General features: G+C 33.8%; 2 protein-coding genes across 2 annotated transcripts in view; both read left to right on the plus strand.

Moving 5' to 3' along the window:
• Window positions 1–412: 412 nt before the first annotated feature.
• Window positions 413–14,757, plus strand: part of LOC133550759 (cytochrome c oxidase assembly factor 4 homolog, mitochondrial) — a 40,676-nt gene continuing 26,331 nt past the window's right edge. The window contains exon 1 of the mRNA XM_061896768.1: window positions 413–454. The gene's annotated coding sequence lies outside the window, so the exon portion shown is untranslated. The remainder of the gene's footprint in view (window positions 455–14,757) is intronic.
• waif2 (Wnt-activated inhibitory factor 2) lies at window positions 9,307–10,616 on the plus strand. Its single transcript, XM_061896481.1, has one exon. The coding sequence runs from the start codon at window positions 9,497–9,499 to the stop codon at window positions 10,505–10,507; it is 1,011 nt and encodes a 336-aa protein (XP_061752465.1). The 5' UTR covers window positions 9,307–9,496; the 3' UTR covers window positions 10,508–10,616.

The following is a 14,757-nucleotide window of genomic DNA, read 5'->3' on the forward strand; positions in this document are numbered from 1 at the left end:
GAATTATTGATTGAATATTACACTTTGAAATATTTTTGGAGGAAAACACTGCAAATTTTGTGTGTTTGGCAAATAAAAAGAGAAGTTTTCTACGACCAAAAAACAGCTTAAAACAAAAAAAAAGTGAAGTAAAAGAGCAAACAGGTGAAATGTAAGGAAAAAGATGGCAAAGTTAACTCTAATAACACATCATTGCTCCAAAAATAATAATGAATCAAAACCCGGATCTTCACATATTTTTGTTTATTGTTCCATTTTTGTTTTCATTCTCCGTCTGACCTTCTTATTTCCTGTTTAGTCCATCACCATGGTTACTAATTAGTTTCAGCTGCTACTCCCGGTCCACGCACACCTGTTCTTCTAATCACCTTCACTATATAAGCCTTCCTCTTGTTGTTATTCATTCTGGGTTCGTATTTTTCTCCCATGCAACAGGTGACGACTGCGACTTCTGGTATGTAATTTCTTGTTGTCTTTTCACGCTAAGCCTTTGTGTTTTTCCAGTTTTCATGCCGATGAATTGTTTTTCCCTTTTGTGCCATTTTTGTTTCCTGGTTGTTTATCCTAGCTTTCATGCTAGTGTCTTTTGTTTGCCTTTTCTTTAGCAGCAGTGTTTTTGTTCATAGCTCCTTTTGGTAAATAAACTTCATTAAATCTTACCTCTTGTTACAAAGGGCCTAAAACAAAAAAAAAAAATAAATAGTAAGAAAAACTAATAATCGCTGTATAGATCTGAAGTTGATATAGATATAGAATTGTTGAAAGTTAAAAAATATATATTATATATCTTGATTGGATTATCCAGAGAATAGTGCTCGATACCGTGGTAGAGCGCAATATGTAGGTGTGGGAAAAATCACAAGACTACTTCATCTCTACAGAACTGTTTCATGAGGGGTTCCCTCAATCATCAGGAGATTTTAATATTATTTTTTTCTGATGATTGAGGGAACCACTCATGAAACAGTTCTGTAGAGATGAAGTAGTCTTGTCATTTTTCCCCCACACACACACACACACACATATATATATATATATATATATATATATATATATATATATATATATATATATATATATATATATATATTAGTCTTGTGATTTTTTCTCCCACAAATATATATATATATATATATATAATTTTTTTGTTGTATTTTATTTTTAAAAAAATTATATATATATATTTTAAATTGTATATATTTATATATATATATATAAATTATGTATTTTTATTTCAAAAAAATATATATATATATATTTTTTGTTAAATAAAATACAAAAATTTAAAAAATAAATTAGATATATATATGTATGTATGTTAATTATTTGTATTAATTTTTTAAAATAAAATTAAAAATGTAAAAAAAATTATTATATATCCATTTATTTGTTTGATCCCCAACAAAAATAATAACTAATCAAAATCTGTAATTTTATGAATTATTGATGTATTAAAGCATGGAGGCTCTCAATTTTCAGTGCCCCTCACAAAAATCACAGGGGGGCGACCATTCTCCCAAATTTCTCCCGATTCCCACTTGGACAACAATATTGGGGGCGTGTCTTAAAGTCACTGCCTCAAGCGTCCTCTAAAACCTTTCGTCACGTCCGCTTTTCCTACGTAGAAACAGCATGCCGGCCTTGGTAATTAATGATAGATTTGGCTTTTACACACACACACACAGCCATAGAGGTCACACTGAGGGTGGCCGTACAAACCACTTTAAGACTGTTACAAATATGCGCCACATTGTGAACTGTCACAACCACTGGCTTGTTAGTGGCTGTAACATTAAGGGAGACCACACCGATTTGTACATTTTAGCCAACAGATCTTTTATTTACAACATGTATCAGTGATCAGTAATGTGAATTAACCAAGGAATGTATCAGTAAATGAGTGTTGTCCCAAAAGGGTGTTAGTGTGGTGCTAATCCCGGCCGTCGTTGCCGTGACCATACGGTCACCAAACGAATGTGCCTGTGGGACGAGAGAGAGAAAGAGAGAGAGCATGAGAGAGAGAGCATGCTGCTGGGAGGCCTTTTATAGGCCGCCCAATCAGCAGCCCTCTGAGATGTTGCACGTCTTCACAGACCAGCTCCACCTGCGGGTCGGAGGACCAAAGTGCCCCAAACACTAACCGGCAGCAACCGACAGCTCCACCTGCGGGTCGGAGGACCAAAGTGCCCCAAACACTAACCGGCAGAGCCGGGCATGACAGAACCAACACTAAACGACAATGACAAGCAAATTTCGGGAGAACATCCGCACTGTAACACAACAGAACAAATACACAGAACCCATTGCAGCACTACCTCTTCCTGGACGCTACAATACAAAAATGTATTATTAGCATGTGGGAAAAGTTTATTTTGATATTTACCTGAGAAGGCTGCAAATAGAAAAAGCCAACTCTGTATTTGAGTTTGACACACCTGGATTAAATATTACACTTTTTGGGAAAAAAGAGACATTTTTCTTCAACAAAAGGGCAAAGAACAACCAAATAATACAAATAAAAGCACTTATAATCGATGGATGGATTTGAAGTAAATCTACAAATATAAAAGTTTTAAGTTAAACCAAAAAAAATGTATGACTTATTATTTTTAACACTTTTAAAAGTGAGGCATTTTTGTATTTGTATTTTTTCAAAACCATTATTACCCCCCAAAAAATAATAAATTAAATCAATATATTCTGCATTTTAACAACAAAAAAAGTTTTTTTTTTTTTTTTTTAACAGGGCATTAAACAAAAAAATAGAAAATAATTAAAACTTATAATCGATGTCTAGATCAAATATTACACTTTGACTTTTTTTTGCATATTTTGTGTTTGGCATAAAAAAAAAAAAATATATTTGACAAGATGTTTTTCGACATAACTTAAGTTGAACAAAAAGAATGATAGAAAAAATAATATGACTCATTTGTGAATTGTATTTATACTGCAAAATTAACTTTAAAAAGTAAAAAAAAAATAGCCACAAAAAAAGGTTAACATGTTAAGATGCTAATGTTAGCATGTGTCACGTACCAAGGTTTTTGACTCTTAGGTGTATAGCTGCGAAATTAACTTAAAAAAGTTTAAAATTAGATTTAAAAAATAAGTTAGCATATTAAAATGCTAATATTAACATGTGTCACGTACCAAGTTATTTGACTCTTTAGGTGTACCGCTGAAAAATTAGCTTAAAAAAGTTTAAAATTAGATTTAAAAAAAAAAAAAATGTTAGCATATTAAAATGCTAATGTTAGCATGTGTCACGTACCAAGGTTTTTGACTCTTAGGTGTATAGCTGCTAAATACACTTAAAAAGGTTTAAAATTTGATTTAAAAAATAAGTTAGCATATTAAAATGCTAATATTAGCATGTGTCACGTACCAAGTTATTTGACTCTTTAGGTGTACAGCTGAAAAATTGGCTTAAAAAAGTTTAAAATTTGATTTAAAAAAAAAAAAAAAAAAAAAGAAATGTTAGCATATTAAAAGGCTAATATTAGCATTTTTCACGTACCAAGTAATTTGACTCTTTGACTCTAGAGGGGCGGTTTAGCTCGGTTGGTAGAGCGGCCGTGCTAGCAACTTGAGGGTTGCAGGTTCGATTCCCGCTTCTGCCATCCTAGTCACTGCCGTTGTGTCTTTGGGCAAGACACTTAACTCCCAGTGCCACCCACACTGCTTAAAATGTAACTTAGATATTGGGTTTCGCTATGTAAAGCGCTTTGAGTCACTAGAGAAAAAGGGCTATATAAATATAATTCACTTCACTCTTAGGTGTACAGCTGCAAAATTAACTTTAAAAAGGTAAAAAAAAATTGCCACAAAAAAAAGTTAACATATTAAGATGCTAATGTTAGCATGTGTCACGTACCAAGGTTTTTGACTCTTAGGTGTATAGCTGCAAAATTAACTTAAAAAAGTTTAAAATTAGATTTAAAAAATAAGTTAGCATATTAAAATGCTAATATCAGCATGTGTCACGTACCAAGTTATTTGACTCTTTAGGTGTACAGCTGCAAAATTGGCTTAAAGTTTAAAATTAGATTTAAAAAAAAAAAAAAAAAAAATGTTAGCATATTAAAATGCTAATGTTAGCATGTGTCACGTACCAAGGTTTTTGACTCTTAGGTGTATAGCTGCGAAATTAACTTAAAAAGGTTTAAAATTAGATTTAAAAAATAAGTTAGCATATTAAAATGCTAATATTAGCATGTGTCACGTACCAAGTTATTTGACTCTTTAGGTGTAAAGCTGAAAAATTGGCTTAAAAAAGTTTAAAATTTGATAAAAAAAAAAAAAAAAATGTTAGCATATTAAAATGCTAATATTAGTATTTTTTACGTACCAAGTAATTTGACTCTTTGACTCTAGAGGGGCGGTTTAGCTCGGTTGGTAGAGCGGCCGTGCTAGCAACTTGAGGGTTGCAGGTTCGATTCCCGCTTCTGCCATCCTAGTCACTGCCGTTGTGTCTTTGGGCAAGACACTTAACTCCCAGTGCCACCCACACTGCTTTAAATGTAACTTAGATATTGGGTTTCGCTATGTAAAGCGCTTTGAGTCACTAGAGAAAAAGGGCTATATAAATATAATTCACTTCACTCTTAGGTGTACAGCTGCAAAATTAACTTTAAAAAGGTAAAAAAAAAATAGCCACAAAAAAAAGTTAACATATTAAGATGCTAATGTTAGCATGTGTCACGTACCAAGGTTTTTGACTCTTAAGTGTATAGCTGCAAAATTAACTTAAAAAAGTTTAAAATTAGATTTAAAAAATAAGTTAGCATATTAAAATGCTAATATTAGCATGTGTCACGTACCAAGTTATTTGACTCTTTAGGTGTACAGCTGCAAAATTGACTTAAAGTTTAAAATTAGATTTAAAAAAAAAAAAAAAATGTTGGCATATTAAAATGCTAATGTTAGCATGTGTCACCTACCAAGGTTTTTGACTCTTAGGTGTATAGCTGCGAAATTAACTTAAAAAGGTTTAAAATTAGATTTAAAAAGTAAGTTAGCATATTAAAATGCTAATATTAGCATGTGTCACGTACCAAGTTATTTGACTCTTTAGGTGTACAGCTGAAAATTTGGCTTAAAAAAAGTTTAAAATTTGATAAAAAAAAAAAAAAAATGTTAGCATATTAAAATGCTAATATTAGCATTTTTCACGTACCAAGTAATTTGACTCTTTGACTCGAGAGGGGCGGTATAGTTCGGTTTGTAGAGCGGCCGTGCCAGCAACTTGAGGTTTGCAGGTTCGATTCCCGCTTCCGCCATCCTAGTCACTGCCGTTGTGTCCTTGGGCAAGACACTTTACCCACCTGCTCCCAGTGCCACCCACACTGCTTTAAATGGAACTTAGATATTGGGTTTCGCTATGTAAAGCGCTTTGAGTCACTAGAGAAAAAGGGCTATATAAATATAATTCACTTCACTCTTAGGTGTACAGCTGCAAAATTAACTTTAAAAAGGTAAAAAAAAATTGCCACAAAAAAAAGTTAACATATTAAGATGCTAATGTTAGCATGTGTCACGTACCAATGTTTTTGACTCTTAGGTGTATAGCTGCAAAATTAACTTAAAAAAGTTTAAAATTAGATTTAAAAAATAAGTTAGCATATTAAAATGCTAATATCAGCATGTGTCACGTACCAAGTTATTTGACTCTTTAGGTGTACAGCTGCAAAATTGGCTTAAAAAAGTTTAAAATTAGATTTAAAAAAAAAAAAAAAAAAAAATGTTAGCATATTAAAATGCTAATGTAAGCATGTGTCACGTACCAAGGTTTTTGACTCTTAGGTGTACAGCTGCGAAATTAACTTAAAAAGGTTTAAAATTAGATTTAAAAAACAAGTTAGCATATTAAAATGCTAATATCAGCATGTGTCACGTACCAAGTTATTTGACTCTTTAGGTGTACAGCTGCAAAATTGGCTTAAAAAAGTTTAAAATTAGATTTAAAAAAAAAAAAAAAAAAAAATGTTAGCATGTGTCACGTACCAAGGTTTTTGACTCTTAGGTGTATAGCTGCAAAATTAACTTTAAAAAGTTTAAAATTAGATTTAAAAAATAAGTTAGCATATTAAAATGCTAATATTAGCATGTGTCACGTACCAAGTTATTTGACTCTTTAGGTGTACAGCTGCAAAATTGGCTTAAAGTTTAAAATTAGATTTAAAAAAAAAAAAAAAAAAAATGTTAGCATATTAAAATGCTAATGTTAGCATGTGTCATGTACCAAGGGGTTTGACTCTTAGGTGTATAGCTGCGAAATTAACTTAAAAAGGTTTAAAATTAGATTTAAAAAATAAGTTAGCATATTAAAATGCTAATATTAGCATGTGTCACGTACCAAGTTATTTGACTCTTTAGGTGTACAGCTGAAAAATTGGCTTAAACTTTAAAATTAGATAAAAAAAAAAAAAAAAATGTTAGCATATTAAAATGCTAATATTAGCATTTTTTACGTACCAAGTAATTTGACTCTAGAGGGGCGGTTTAGCTCGGTTGGTAGCGCGGCCATGCCAGCAACTTGAGGGTTACAGGTTCGATTCCCGCTTCCGCCATCCTAGTCACTGCCGTTGTGTCCTTGGGCAAGACACTTAACTCCCAGTGCCACCCACACTGGTTTAATTGTAACTTAGATATTGGGTTTCACTATGTAAAGCGCTTTGAGTCACTAGAGAAAAAGGGCTATATAAATATAATTCACTTCACTTATATGACTCATTTGAACCATTTTAATTGTAAAGGATCCCTAAAAGTGTTTAAAAATGTACATGTCGTGTTGCTTGGGAACATGCCCCCCCCCCCCCCCCAACAAGGGCCATCAATCAGCCACGTGGCGAGGTAGATACGTCATGACGCGGCGTGATGGAGAGCTTCTCGCTGGCTGCTGGCGGACTCTGATAAGCTCCATAAAACCTGCGCCTTGTTTTAGCCCGACCAAACACACAAGGACGACCTTTTCAGGACCTGGGGATTTAGTACTGGACCCCCACCCCCACCCCCACCACTATCCATACCACCCCACCACAGCTGCAACTTGACTCTGAGCCACCTCATTCATTCACTTCCACCCTGACCTTGTGGCCTAGGCAGCCGTGACCTTGAAGTGGAGTCTATGTAGACCACCAAGTCGCCCGTAAGGACCAGATGAGTCGCCCGCTGGCCTGTTCTAAAAATAGCTCAAATAGCAGCACTTACCAGTGAGCTGCATCAATTTTCTTTTTAATTGTATTTATTTACTAGCAAGCTGGTCTCACTTAGCTGAACATTTTTAATTCTAAGAGAGACAAAACTCAAATAGAATTTGAAAATATTTTAAAGACTTGGTCTTCACTTGTTTAAATAAAATCATTTATTTTTTTTACTTTCAGAAAAGACAATTTTAGAGAAAAAATACAACCCTAAAAAAGATTTTAGGATTTTTAAACACATACTTTTTTTACCTTTTTAAATTCCTTTCTCTTCTTTCCTGACAATTCAAATCAATGTTCAAGTAATTATTTTTTATTTATTTTAAAGAATAATAAATACATTTTAATTTAATTCTTCATTTTAGCTTCTGTTTTTTCGACAAAGAATATTTGTGAAATATTTCTTCAAACTTATGATTAAAATTCAAAAAAATTATTCTGGAAAATCTATAGAATCAAATTTAAATCTTTTTTCAAAGTCTTTTGAATATCTTTTAAAAATGTTGTTCCGGAAAATCTAGAAGAAATTATTTCTTTGTTAGAAATTTGTTATATATTTTAACAAAGTGAAGATTGGATTTTAACCTATTTGAAACATGTCATCAAAATTCTAAAATTAATCTTAATCAGGAAAAATTACTAATGATGTTCTATAAATGTATTTTTTTAATTTTTTTTAAATTTTTTCGGTTGAAATTTGATTTTTAAAGAGTCGAGATTGAACTATGTTCCATCCATCCATTTTCCTACCGCTTATTCCCTTTTGGGTTCAGGAGGAGGGGCGTTGGTGCCTATATCAGCTGTAATCGGGCGGAAGGCGGGGTACACCCTGGACAAGTCGCCTCCCTCGCCAACACAGATAGACGGACAACATTCACACATTTTGTGTTTTCTCCTCTTTTTAAACCCATCCATCCATTTTCTACCGGTTATTCCCTTTTGGGGGCGCTGGCGCCTATCTCAGCTACAATCGGGCGGAAGGCAGGGTACACCCTGGACAAGTCGCCTCCTCACCGCCGGGCTAACACAGACGGACAACATTCACACATTTTGTGTTTTCTCCTCTTTTAAACCCATCCATTAAGTGTTTTTTTCATCATTTATTCGCTACAAAAAAACCTTCCTTAAAAGGGGAAAAAATGTACGCCGGAATGACAGACAAAAATACCCATTTTTATATATTTATAGATTTATTTATTAAAGGTAAATTGAGCAAATTATGGCAGTTTATTGAAGTGTGTATCAAACTGGTACCCCTTGGCATTAATCAGTACCCAAGAAGTAGCTCTTGCTTTCAAAAAGGTTGCTGACCCCTGGCCTAAAGGTTTTAAGTGTTGTGCGTGCAGATTTTCCTCTAAAGTTACATTTATCCTCTTTTGCTGCTCTCTTACTTGACGCATTTTATACGTTAGCACGCCAACGTTAGCATTTAAGTCCGCAGGGCCTAAAAAAAAAAAAAAAAAATTTGGCCGCCCCTGCTTATACAGTGGCATGTATAACGTCCAACTACAAGGGAATGATGGGAAATACAAATAGTCGGTTTTAGCACACATTTCACCGTCTTTTTAAGGTGGTCGAAGTGTAAAAAGAAGCCAAGCCTGCTCTGAGTGTGAGGCCACTTAGTTCTGGAAGAGCAAGACGAAGGAAGGAGCGAGAAAAGAAGAGAAGTCATGATTTTTTTATTTTATTTTTTTTAATAAATCTTTATTTATAAATTTCAAATATTATATACAGTAAGTCCAACAACAATATAAAACATAATGAAAACAAAACAGCACCAGGGGGTTGTAAATTCAAAATAACAAAAATAGAATACAAATATATATATATATATATATATATATATATATATATATATATATATATATATATAACTAAAAATAAAATTCAGATTCATCAAATAACTTAAATTTGGAACACAGCATCATCGTTTTCACGGCTTTTTTTTCTTGTTAAAGAGAAGTCATTAATTAAAAAAAATATTTATATCATTTTTTTTTTAGCTTTAAACATTTTACTTAGAAAGGCACAAACTATGATTTCCTGGTAAATTATAATAAATCCATTTATTATAAATCAAACATTTGAAGAGAAGTCATGAATAACATTGGGAAGCAACAGTAGCGTGACGTCATCTCTCTCTCCGGGGTCACGTGACATGGGGGGCGTGGCCGCGGTCCAGACCGGCAGCCCGGGTCCGCGGCGCCTCACTCGGGGTCCCGCGCGCCGCCTGAAGGCGCCATGAGCGTTGCGTTGCAGGCTGGCGCGTGCACGAGCGTGCTTCTTTGAAGATGTGGACGCGCGTGTGGTGGTGGCGTTCGTGCGTGGCGGTTTTGGCGTGCGTCCGCGCGCAGGAGGACGCGTGCCCGCCGGCGTGCGCGTGCGAGCGCGGCTCGGGCACGGTGACCTGCGGGGCCGCCGCCGCCACATCCGCGGGAGTCCCGGCGCGCGTCCCGCCGTGGACGTCCACGCTGATCGTGCGCGGGCGGGAGTTGAGGACTCTGCGCGGCGGTGCGTTCAGGGACAACGGCACCCAGTTGGACGTGGCGACTCTGTCCCTGTCCTCCAACATGATCCGGGTCATCGAGGCGGACGCCTTCGCGGGGCTGCCGCGCGTGCACGTGCTGGATCTGAGCCGCAACCGCTTGGAGGTGATCTCGGACGGTGCGTTCAATGGACTCCTGGAAGTCCGCACGCTGTGCCTCAACCAGTCCTTGGCGCCCGGGGCCGCCCCGCAGCTGTGGGCGGCCCTGGCGTCCCCGGGTCTGCGGGACCTGCACCGCCTGGAGCTGGCGGGCAACGGGCTGCGCTCCGTCCCGCCGGCCCGGTCCGGCCTGCACCAGCTGGTCCTGGTCAACAACTCCATCGAGACCGTAAGCGGGGACGACGTCAGCCGGCTGGAGCAGCAGAGGCGCACCCGGGTCTACCTGTCCCAGAACCCCTTCCGGTGCACCTGCGACCTGGAGCCCTTCTACCACTGGCTGAAGAACTCCAGCCAGTGTCCCGACGCCGCGCTGCTCCGCTGCGGCCGGCCCGAGGCCAGGAAGGGTCTGGTCCTGGAGAAGCTGCGCGGGGAGGACCTGGACTGCGTGGACGACAACCTGGAGGCGGTCTCCTACGTGTTCCTGGGCATGGTCCTGGCTCTGATCGGGCTGGTCTTCCTCATGGTGCTCTACCTCAACCGGGGTGGCATCAAGCGCTGGGTCAACAACATCCGGGAGGCCTGCAGGGACCACATGGAGGTCTACCACTACCGCTACGAGCAGGACTCGGACCCGCGGCTGGCCAACGTGGCCGTCTGACCTGAAGACCTCCTGAACGCTATGAAACTTGCATGTTGAGCTTTTATTTTGTAGGGCCAGGATGTCGCTTTAGCTCCTAAACATGACAATAAAAGTTCTTTATCATACAGCTGATGTCATCGCTTCCAATATTTCTATTATTGATTACCATCGGGACAAGCGATAAAAAATGGATGGACGGATTATGGCCATTTTTCTATTTCTCATCTTCAAAAACTAAATATTTTTGTAACTTTTAGTACTTTCCTGGAGTTTGGTCCCAGTTGTAAACATTTTTGAAAAATATGTCATAAAAATCTTAAAAATATGTTGTAAGAATGTTACAAATGTCATAAAAATCTTAAAAATATGTTGTAAGAATGTTACAAATGTCATAAAAATCTTAAAAATACATCATACAAATGTTTAAAAATATGTCATAAAAATGTAAAAAAAATATGTTGTAAATTGTTTTTAAATATGTCATAAAAAGATTAAAAATAGGTCATAAAAGGTTGAAAATATATTATAAAAATTCCATAAGAATACAAAATATGACTCTTAAAATTTTTACAAATATGTAATTAAAATCTTAAATGTTAAAAATGTCGTGATTTTTTTTAATGTCCTAAAAATGTTCAAAATATGTAAAAAAAAATGTCGTAAAAATTTTACAAATATGTTAAAATCTTGAAAATATGTCGTGCAAATGTTTAAAAATAGGTAAATATATATATATGTGTATTTTATAAAAATTTAAAAATATATCATAAATGTTAAAAATACGTCATAAAAATGTCGTAAAAATGTTAACTATGTCAAAAAGATTAAAAAATGTCATACATTTTTTTTAAATATGTCATGTTAAACATGTCAAAAGGTTAAAAAGATGTTATGAAAACGTCCTAAAAATATAAAATGTCTTAACATTTTTACAAATGTCAGAAAAATGTTAATGTCATGAAAATTAAAAAAAAATCGAAAATATGTCAAAATGTTAATATGTCGTAATTTGTTTTATTTACTAAAAATGTTCCAAATATGTTGTAATTATGTAAAAAACATGTTGTAAAAATTGTACGAATAAGTCATAAAAATCTTAAATACGTCGTACAAATGTTTAAAAATACATCATGAAAATGTAAAAAATATGTCAAATGTTTTTAAATATGTCATAAAAATGTAAAAAAAGATATGTCATAAAAATGTTAAATACATCATAAAAATTTAAAAGATTCTTAATTTTTTTTAAATATGTCATAAAAATGCTACAAATATGTCATATGCTAAAAATATGTTGTAAAATTTTTAAAAATATGTTGTAAAAGTTACAAATATGTCGTGAAAATTTTACAAATATGTCATAAAAATGTTAGAGATATGTCATAAATTTTTTTAAAATGTGTCATAAAAATGCCAATAATACGTCGTAAAAATGTTTAAAAATATGACATAAAATGGTAAAAAAAGTCATTTTTTTTAATGTCATAGAAATTGTTAAAATGTCATAAAAAGATTACAAATATGTCATAATGTTAAACATACGTCAAAATATTGTTTCATATATGTCATAAAAATGTTATAAAAAAGTAAAAAATATGTCATAAAAGTTGAAAAATATATCATAAAAATGTAGAAAAATATATCATTAAAATATGTCATACAAATGTTAAAAAAGTCATAAAAAGTAAACTGTCATTTTTTATATGTCCTAAAAATGTTTTTCAAAAACTATTTTAAAAATGTTAAAAATATGTCATGAAAATGTTAAAATATTACAAATCTGTCATACAAATGTTAAAAAATTGTCATAAGTGTTAAAAATAAGTCATACAAATTTGAAAAATAAGTGGTCAAATTGTTAAAAATATGTCATAAGAATGTTAAATGTATGTTGTAAAAATGTTACAAATATGTCGTAAAAATTTTTAAATCATGTCATGAAAATGTTACAAATATGTCATAAATTATTTGCGGGGATTTTTTTTTTTTTTTTTTTTCCAACGCTTAAATGTCTAGATCAAAAGTGTTCCAAGTGCAACTGGAGGGCCACTTGTGGCAAAACATTTTTAACATGGCACATTCTAAAAATGCGATTGAATTTCAAAAATGTCATGAAAAGAGCAAACAGGTGAAATGTAACAAGAAAAAGTTGCAATGTTGACTCTAATAACACAAAGATGACAAGATTTTTGTTCTTTAATACTGCTAAAGTTAAAAAAAATAAAAACAATAAATAGAAATCAATATTATGAATTAATTACCTTACTTCACATTAAATATTGTCTTTTTAAAACATATTTGGGGGGAAAATGTTGCCTTTTTTGTGTTTGCCATAAGACATACTTAGTTTTCTTTGACAAAAAGGACAAACACATTTTCAATAATTTTTGGGGACTATTTTTTTTTAACTGTTAGTACTCAAAAAATAATAATGAATCAAAATCAATAATGTTATGAATTATTGACTTATTAAAGGTTCCAGTTACTATCAAATATTACACTTTGAAATATTTTGGGGAAAATATTGCACATTTTGTTTGTTTGTCATAATAAAAAACACATTTTTATGTGACAAAAAAAGCATAAAACCAACAAATAAAAAAACAAATGTTGAAAGTAAAAAGCAAAGCTTTAAATCGTATGATAATTTTAGTCTGATTTTATTTAAGCTGCTCAAAATCATTAATTAAATCAATGTTATGAATTATTGACCTATTCACGCCTTCAATTACTTCACATTCAATTATTTCCATTTGAAAAATATTTCATATTTTGTGTCTTTGGCATATGAAAAAAACTAAGTTTAATTGTAACGTGCATCTTAATTGTAGTTTTCATTAACACATTTGGAGGTGTTAAAATCGCCATAGAAATTGGCTAATGCTAAGCCGTAGCATGTTAACAGTAAATATTCCATTTGGATTGTTTTGAGGGAGAAAATATTTCATATTTTGTGTGTTTGGCATATGAAAACAACTAAGTTTTATTTGACAAAAAGGGCATTAAAAAAAAAATATATAGGCTTGAATTTTTTTTTTTAAGTTAAAAATGGGTGAATTATTTTTAACACTTATACCTCCCTGATCATATTAGTCATCACTCAGAAAATTTTAACAAATTAAAATCAAAATTATGGATTACTGAAATATTTAACGCTTATATTACTTCACTTTAAATATTTCTATTGGGTCTCATATGACCCAATACAAACAACCTTCCCTAGTCATGGTGCAAAAAAACAACTCTGGATATTACTTAAAAAAAAAACGTCTAAGCACCATTAAAACATTTCTAAATGAGACCCATTTAAATCCATTGCAAAGCATGATAAGAAAAATGCCAAACACACTCCACATGTTTTAGCTGATATCTATTATATTATAATATGTACACATATGTATATATAGGACTGTCTCAGAAAATTTTAATACTGCGATAAAGTCCTTTATTTTCCGAAACGCAACTAAAAACATGAAAATGTCACACATTCTGGATTCATTTTAATATTGCTGATTCTGGCATACAGCTTAAGAAAACTCAAAAATCCTATCTCAAAAAATTTGAATATTTCCTCGGACCGAGTAAAAAAAAAGATTTATAACGGCATAACAAAATCAAACATTTAAAAATGTCAATTATTGCACTCAGTACTTGGTTGGGAATCCTTTTGCACGGATTACTGCATCAAAGCGACGTGGCATGGAGGCAATCAGCCTGTGGCATTGCTGAGGTGTTATGGATGCACAGGATGCTTCAAGAGCGGCCTTTAGCTCATTTGCATTATTGGGTCTGGTGTCTTTCAGCTTCTTCTTCACAATACCCCACAAATTCTCTATGGGGTTCAGGTCAGGGGAGTTGGCAGGCCAATGGAGGACAGTAATGCCATGGTCAGTACACCAGTTACTGCTGGTTTTGGCACTGTGGGCAGGTGCCAGATCATGCTGGAGAATGAAATCATCATCTCCGTAGAGCTTTACAACCGATGGAAGCATGTACACAGCTGAATTGACTCTGGACTTGATGAAACACAGTGGACCAAAACCAGCAGCTGACATGGCTCCCCAAACCATTGCTGACTGAGGGAACTTCCGTTGTCTAGAGTTCAGGAGTTTATATATATATATATATATATATATATATATATATATATATATATATATATATATATATATATATATATATATATATATATATATATATATATATATATATATATATATATATATATATATATATATATATATATATATATATATACAGGCAGCGAC

The sequence above is a fragment of the Nerophis ophidion genome, linkage group LG04 (genome assembly GCF_033978795.1).
Source record: "Nerophis ophidion isolate RoL-2023_Sa linkage group LG04, RoL_Noph_v1.0, whole genome shotgun sequence".
NCBI lineage: Eukaryota > Metazoa > Chordata > Actinopteri > Syngnathiformes > Syngnathidae > Nerophis > Nerophis ophidion.

Coding starts and splice junctions, on each gene's coding strand:
- waif2 (XM_061896481.1), top strand. CDS start 9,497: ATGTGGACGCGCGTGTGGTGGTGGCGTTCGTGCGTGGCGGTTTTGGCG.